Source organism: Octopus bimaculoides, chromosome 5, assembly GCF_001194135.2.
Source record: "Octopus bimaculoides isolate UCB-OBI-ISO-001 chromosome 5, ASM119413v2, whole genome shotgun sequence".
Taxonomy (NCBI): Eukaryota; Metazoa; Mollusca; class Cephalopoda; order Octopoda; family Octopodidae; genus Octopus; species Octopus bimaculoides.
This window is the reverse complement of record NC_068985.1, coordinates 34,570,741-34,578,869: the sequence shown is the minus strand read 5'-3', so window position 1 is coordinate 34,578,869 and position 8,129 is coordinate 34,570,741. Positions and strand designations below refer to the sequence as shown.

General features: G+C 34.4%; 1 protein-coding gene across 5 annotated transcripts in view; it reads right to left on the bottom strand.

Annotated features, from left to right (window-relative positions):
• LOC106879981 (uncharacterized) overlaps positions 1–8,129 on the bottom strand; it is a 263,310-nt gene that overhangs the window by 254,710 nt on the left and 471 nt on the right. For 4 of the 5 annotated variants that reach the window (XR_008264230.1, XM_052968292.1, XM_052968290.1 and 1 more), the window contains exons 2-3: positions 6,108–6,629; positions 2,024–2,081 (exon numbers count right to left, since the gene is read on the bottom strand). Coding sequence is in view for 4 of the 5 variants with exons in the window: in XM_052968292.1 (XP_052824252.1) it covers positions 2,024–2,081; positions 6,108–6,137 (88 nt within the window). In the remaining variant the exon portion in view is untranslated. The remainder of the gene's footprint in view (positions 1–2,023; positions 2,082–6,107; positions 6,630–8,129) is intronic. The other variant, XM_052968293.1, reaches the window with a different exon arrangement.

Below are 8,129 nucleotides of genomic sequence, written 5' to 3'. Positions count from 1 at the left end.
GAACAAACTGTTTGTACATTCATAGAATTCTGTTTGTACATTTACAGAATTCAAGAAACTGACAAAGATTTTTTTCCAAAATTCTGGCAACCTTTTTTTTCCCAATATTTAATTTCTGTACGCCACACCTAACACTCTTTACATACAGGGGTTCGACAAAATAATGGAAACACCTAGCATCATACTATCATAATTTCGAAATATCTATAAAACTATCAAAAGCTTGTTTGTTTATATGTTTTTTTTAAATTTATTATTAGTGCTACTTAATGTTTTGCTAAAATTGCTGTTTCTTTTCAGATATCATCAGAAAAAGGTAATTAAAATTCATTAAAATGACAGATCTATCGGACTTCCAAAGACATCAAATTGTTGGTGATCGTATGATAGGCCTTAGTGTAATGAAAACAGTCAAAATGTTTGATGCTTCAAGAAGTACTGTCTTGAAAGTAATGACAGCCTTTGAGAAAGAGGGAAGAACCTCCTCATCAAAACAAAACTCCAGAAGTAAACCAAAACTTTCAGATAGGGTCTGTTGGACTTTTACACAAATTGTTAGAAAGGATCACAAAATTACAGCTCCCAAAATTACTTCAGAGCTTAATGACCATCTCGAAAACCCAGTTTCTGCAAAAACTGTTTACCGGGAGCTGCACAAAGCTGGATTTCATGGGAGGGCTGCAATCCACTACTTTCAAAAAAAAACATTGCAAAGCATTTAGAGTGGAGTAAAAACCTATTCTTCCATTGGTTCCTAGAGCAATGGAAGAATGTAATTTTCTCAGACAAGTCATCCTTTACCTTATTTCCAACCACCAGCCAAGTATACGTGTGCAAACAGCCAAAAGAAGCATTTGACCTAGACTGCCTTCTTCCAACTATTAAACATGGAAATTTCTGTGAACACAGTTCTATATTTAAGAGATGAGGAATTATGTACATTATTTACATTATTTACATTTGACGGCTATTTGTCCTCATCTTGTTTCTTGTTAACACAACGTTTCGGGTGGAAGGTATATCAGCCGAAACGTGTTAACAACAAACAAGATGAGGACATATATCCGTCAAATGTAAATAATGTAAAAGTTTCTGTGAACAGTTGAACATTTGTTGGTTTGAACGTGCTTGTCCAATTTTTATCTTCTAACTTTAAAGTCTCCTAAATCCTTTTTTTTATATATTTGTACCATCAGTAAGCAAAAATTGTCGATACTAGTTTGAAATGTGAATAAATCTATTTAAAAACAACTACATGCTTTTAGATTCAGGTAAATTTTTAAACCCCAAAACAAATTCTCATACATATATATATATATATATATATATATATATATATAGATAAGTACACACTTACAAATACACTTACATATATATATACACACACACACACACACACACACATATATATATATATATATATATATATATATATATATATATATATATAGATAAGTACACACTTACAAATACACTTACATATATATATACACACACACACACACACACACACATATATATATATATATATATATATATATATATACATACACACACACACACACACACACATGTATGATGGGCTTCTTTCAGTTTCATGTGCCAATCCACTCACATGGCCATGTCTGTGCTGGCATATAGTAGCTATGATAATAGATGTAGTAGTCAGGTTTAAATCAACCTTCTAGACATAGCAGCCAAATTCCCCTCATATCTCAACTCACCATCTTGGAAAATGAAGCTGGTAAATGATATACAATACCCACACAGACAATCATGATCATCATCATTGTTTAATATCTATCTTCCATGCATGCATGGGTAGGATGGCACATAGGTGTAGGCTAGATAGGAAAACTACCCTTTGCTACTCTGTCTGTTTTTACAGGGTTTTTACAGCTGGTGCCTTAGTATTAAGCAACAATAATGATTAAATTCTATAGTGTATCAGTGGATACAAATTTATAACAATTAAAAATTCTGAAAAAAAGAATGTTTATCTGACAAACATACTGTTACTTACCACAGAAACATCGTACAATTAAGACGTATCTCAAATGTAACAGACTGAATTCCATTATCTACAAAGAAAATGATAAATATTGATAGGAATGATTTTTACAAATAAGGAGCATGAAGTTCATGATGCAAAATAATACAATGTATAAAATAATTTGACATTAATCATAGGAACTTGTCTTTACAAAAACATGAACCCACTTAACAACAAGTACTATCATGGTGAGATCATGAAGAGCAAGTATATAAGATAGGGCAGTATAAAGGAGAAATAATAAAGTTCAGAAAAATCATTATCATCAACATCAACATTTATCATCTGGTTACCATGTTGATATGGGTTGGACAGCTTGACAAAAACTAGCAAGGCCAGGGTTTGCATAAAATTCCATAGTCTGTTTCGGCTTGGTTTCTATGGCTGGATGCCCTTCCCAATGTCAACCACTCTAAGAGTCTAGTGGATGCTTTTTATGTGATACTATCACCACTGCTTTTTAAGTGGCACCAGAATCAGTGCTTTTTCTGTGGTACCTGCCCCCACACCAATGCTTTTTATGTGGCACCTTGATTTTAGGATCATAATTTTGTTCTAGTGGGTGGGTTTTCTTGAATATAGCAATGTACCACATATCTCAATATTCTGTCATCTTTGTCAGGTTCAGCGTTTTGTGATCAGCCTTCAATACTGCATCCCATGTCTTCTTGGATCTCCCTCTACTGTAAGTGATTAACAGTTCTTTATGCAACTGTCATCATCCAGCTACCTCAGATGACCAAAGCAGTGCAGTCTCTTCTCTTGCATACTACATAAAATCCCAACCTTTCTCTCAATACCCCAATGCTTTGTTACACATGCACCCTGACATTGTATATCCAGCAGAAAATACCAGCTTTGTTCCTCTCCAGCCTTCACATATCCTCTACATTCAGGGCTCATGTCTCACTACTTTGCAGCATTACTGTTTCTACACATGCATCATACAATCCTCCTTTCACTCAGAGAGAGAGAGAGAGAGAGACAGACAGACAGAGACAGAGGTAAAAGCTCTCTGAACTTTTTTCCATTTTATTCTTATTCTAGCAATTAAACTTTCTGTACAATCTTCTCCACTGATAATTAGGTCACCTAAGTAGCAAACATTATCTACATGGCAGTGCTCCAGCATGGCCACAGCTCATGAGCTGAAACTAGATAAAATGAAAATGATAAAATGAAATGAAAACTTCCAGAGAACCACCAGGATATTTAAGGAAATCAGTTTCCCATGTATCTGTAGTCTTTGTGGCTCTTGTATATCTTCCACACAGAAACACTACTTTGTCTGTAAACCTTGCTATCCCACTGCACCTCTTGTGTATCCATAGCTGGCACTAGTACACCACATGGAATTTCTGCCTACACCCTTCCTACATTAGAGCTGGGCCATTTACCTGAAGGGAGAAGGGTCTTATCCAATTTCTTGCCTACTAGGGCCTTGATCTTAACTAAGTTTGCTTTAAGACCCTTTGATTCCAGGTTCTGTTTTGAAACTTGGAATTTCTTTCTGAGCCTGTTACAGATTCTGCTATGAGAGCAAGATCATCAGAATATAGGAGTTTTCAAGGGCTTCCAGTCTTAAATTTCCCTGTTATGGCCTAGAGGTTGATGATAAATAGGAGGAAGCTGAGGATCTATCCTTGGTGGACATCTACCTGTAAACTAAATTCATCATTGTACCTAGAGCCAACTCTTACTTTACTAGGAGCACCCCTGTACATGGCCTGTGCTGCTTTCAATGCTTTGATGTAAATGTGAAAAAATGAAATTGTGGTCAACAAGCAACATTTCAGATCATTAATGAGGCAATTCACAATTCAAAAGCAGATACAGTCACAAGATACTCATAACTAAAACTTTGCTTATTGATGGGCCGGGTAGGCCAGATAAAACTTTTCTCTAATCATGTCATTCTCTCCTATGTCTAACAAAAAAAAAAATTAAAAATTGCAATAGCAACTGCATCTGTTATAGATGCATTGCTACTTGCTGGAAATACAATGCCTCATTCCGTTTTCTCCTTTCCTTTCAATCTAGTTAATGGTACCACATGTAATATATCCATACAGAGTGATAAAGAAGCTTTCATCATTCAGGCTGGTGTTATAACTTGGGATGAATTACCCAATGTTTCACTATTTTCTCCCAAAGGCATTGGGTAGAACATTAAGAGAACTTATGAAAACAGTTAACACCTGATTTGAATGTTTTCTGTTTGAAGTTTTTCAACAAATATTAGCTGTCATTAAACATGGAAGCAGACCACCGATAGTGGACAGCAGATTTAATAATTCATCTTTATGAAAACATGTAAAAACAATTCAACTGACAGAAAATATGCAATGAAAATCATATGCACAGAATACAGAAAATCAAAACAACCAAATTCAATTCAACAATGGTTCTGTAGTAGAAGAAGCAAATGGAGAAATTATTATACCCAAGGAATGTAAGTGAGTCTATGAATTCAATGACCTCATTCCCTTGGTTTTCAATAGAAATGTCATACAGGAATGCATTGCAGATCCAGAAAGATTTTCAAAGATTCCTGTTTTAGCACCCAAAAATATTGATGTTGATCTCATAAAAGGAAATACTGAAACTTCTTCCAGAAAATGAAAAGGTTCTTTTTAATGATAATCAATGTTTGCATCAGGATGACCCTTCAGAATTCATTACAGAGCATTTAAATAAGCTAAATATTTCAGGTTTACCATCACACATATTTAAATTAAAGACTAATGCAGTAATTATTCTCTTACATACAATTGACCTAGCTCATAGCATTTGTAATGAATGGTACATGTTTAGTTATTCAAGACATTCAAGATAAAGTCATTTAGGTAAAAGTTATAACTGAAGGTCTACATCACAGAAAAACTATTTATACCAGGAGTTATACTTTCTTCAGTAGGTGAAGAGTTACCATTTACATTAATTAAACAAGAATTTCTTATTAAATTAGAAATGGTAATGACAATTGATGAATGACAAAGACAAACATTTGAAAAACTTGCTTTGTATTTAACAAAGCCCATATTCACACATAGACAAGGATATGTTGCTATACACACCAATGTCCAGTTCTGCAACAAATAAGCAAGAAGCAAGAAACAATACTCATGATGATGATGTAGTGACATGTGAGTTTCAAGAATAAGGAAGAGCTACCTTGAATGTAGAGAAAATTACAAGTGCATCCTTTACTAGCCAACCCAGTCCCAGTACTACTTCTTGCTTCATTGTTCCAGTATCTGCACTGCCTGTAGTTGCAACATCTGAGCACAAAGCTTCAACTAGTGACAGGGAATCAGATATTATTTCAGGCATAAATGACTTGGTTCCTCAATCATGTCCTGTAACTTAACCTATACAAAAATATGGAAGATCAACTATTGGAATCTCCCAATGTCCATTACAAGCAAATCTGAAAAAGGTTTTGGCTGAACATTCATTTCAGCCACTTGAAGTTCCTTTATATGAGAGGAAAATTATGAATGACTCAGTCCCAGGAAAATGGCTAACATATAATAAAGAAAATAGATGCTAATATTGTTCATACTCCATAGTCTTTGAGTCTCCCAACACTTGTAATCTATCACCCTTTGTATGTGGTTTCAGTGGCTACAGGCATATTAGCCAGAACTTGGCTTTACACAAATCAAATCAACAACACATGTCAGCAATGCTCAGCAATATATCAGTGTGGTTAATGATGACACCATGGGAAATTTTGGGGCAGCATCATTAATCAAAAGGAAAGAAGAATATTGAAGCAGAGAAGTATTGTCATGAGGATTATAGACATCATAAAGATGTTAAGCAAGCATGCACTCCTTTTTTGAGGTCACAGAAATAAATTGGCCCACACTTTGGATAATGAGATTCTGAATCATGGCAATTTTTTAGCTACGTTGAAGTTGATGGCAAATTAGGACATCATTATGGCCGCTCACGTTTCTGCAGTGCAAAACAATCTGGACCAAAACTCAATCACTTAGAAAAACAAAGAAAGGCTCAAAGTAAAGGCCGTAGTGGACTTATTACATACCTGAGTAAAGCAACTATTAATCCAAATCATGAAGAATATGATACAAGAAAGAACTGGTCATGAAGTTTCTCAAGTAATATATTATTCCATTCAGGTTGATTCAACACAGGATAATTCATCCATCAATTAGTTTAGCATTATTATTCAGTATGTGCTTAAAGGTGTTATCTGCAAGCAACTACTTTCATTGTGCCAAGTAATGATAGTACAGAACAGAAACTTTTTGACCTATTAACTGAAATGTTACAACTTAGAATTGACTCCCAAAAATGTTTATCTGACAGCACAGATGGTGCTGCAAGTTACCACGGGCAGCATAATGGTTTACAAAGTAAAATTGCTGCTGTGGCAGATCAACATGTTCATATATGGTGCTATGCTCAGATCTTGAATTTGGTGATAATTGAAACTACAAGATGTTGTGTATGTGCAGTTTCCTTTTTCAATTTGCTCCAGAATTTAGCAACTTTTGTGAAAGCATCTTATAAGAGAATGGCTGTATGGATAGTTGTTGGAAAACATCTAGAACAAAGAAAAAGATGAAACAATTGAAGCTAATTGGTACAACCGACCAGATGGCCAGGAAAATCCAATGCAGCTACAGCTATATTTAAAGGTTTTCATGATGTCAATATCAGTACTTTTGTAAATCTATTGACATGCTTATCAATAATACAAGATTCAGATACGTTTGATACCAAAACAAAACATGAAGCAAATGTTTTACTTCAAAGTCTTATAATGTTTGAAACCATATTAACAGCATTTTTTTACTTGTATATATATTTGAAACTATAGCCCTGTTATCAAGTTATCTATTAGACAATTTTAATTAGAAATGTTTACTGCATGGGGTTTAGTAGATTCAGCTACAACAAAGTTGAAGGAACAGACAAGAACATTTCATAACATTCACAGTAAAGCTTTGGAATTTGTAAACAAATGTAATGACAAGTTTTCACAGATGAATATGGATGAAAATCAAACTTTGGAAATTGATGCTTTGGAAACAGCATTGCCAGCTAAGAGACAGAGGAAGAAACAATTGGCAGTAGAGCTTTTTAATGATGAAGGGAGTTTCTCAGATTCTCCAGTTGATTTTTGAGTAAACGTGATTAACCTAATAATGTTAGGTCACTAGAATCAAAATTTGTACAGCACAAACAGTTGTATAAAGATTTATCCAGCTAAATTTAAAACTAGAGAAGGGCCTTGAAGTTGAAGCATTGGAAGATATTATTAAATTGTTTCCACAAATCAGCAAAGATCAAATATGATTGGAATTGTCTTCTTTTGCTTCAAACTTTGATGCATTAAAGCTATTAATTAATGACAGTGAGAATATAGGTTCCAGTTGCAACAACTGTAAAATTTGCAGCACTTGCTCATCATCTGGCATCCAACAGACTTCATGACAAGGCATATGATAACCCTTATGAACTTTATAAAGTCATCTGCACACTATCAGTTACCTAAGTCCAATGTGAGAGGGTGTTTGTGAAGCTAAAGATCATAAAGACAAAGTTAAGAAGTTCACTGTTTGAGGAGAACTTGGAAGCATACATGTTGTTATCCATTGGAAATTAACTGTTAGCTGAAATGGATACAGAAGCAATTATTGATAGATTTGCACAATCATCTAAGGAACGCAAATGATTGCTCTTAATATAGTGGACTGCACACATCCACAAGCATGCACATAAGGCTCCATGTATGCGTCTATAGACGCACAGGAAAAAAGCAGGGTGGAGGGGGGAATACGTGTGGAAAATATACAAAACATTATCTCTATAAGTATGTAACAAAAATATAAAAATAATATACAAGAAATCTAAGTAAAAATATAGAGAGATAAAAAGCTTATACATAGACACAATATAGAAAGCAAGTCCTATCAGTAAACTCAGGGGGACCTTACGTAGCAAATATTTAGCCGGCATCCGAAACTCAGAGTTTTATCATGGCTACTGAATAAGTGTCGCATATTTTTACAGATAAATTCCTCTGTTTACATAATATCGA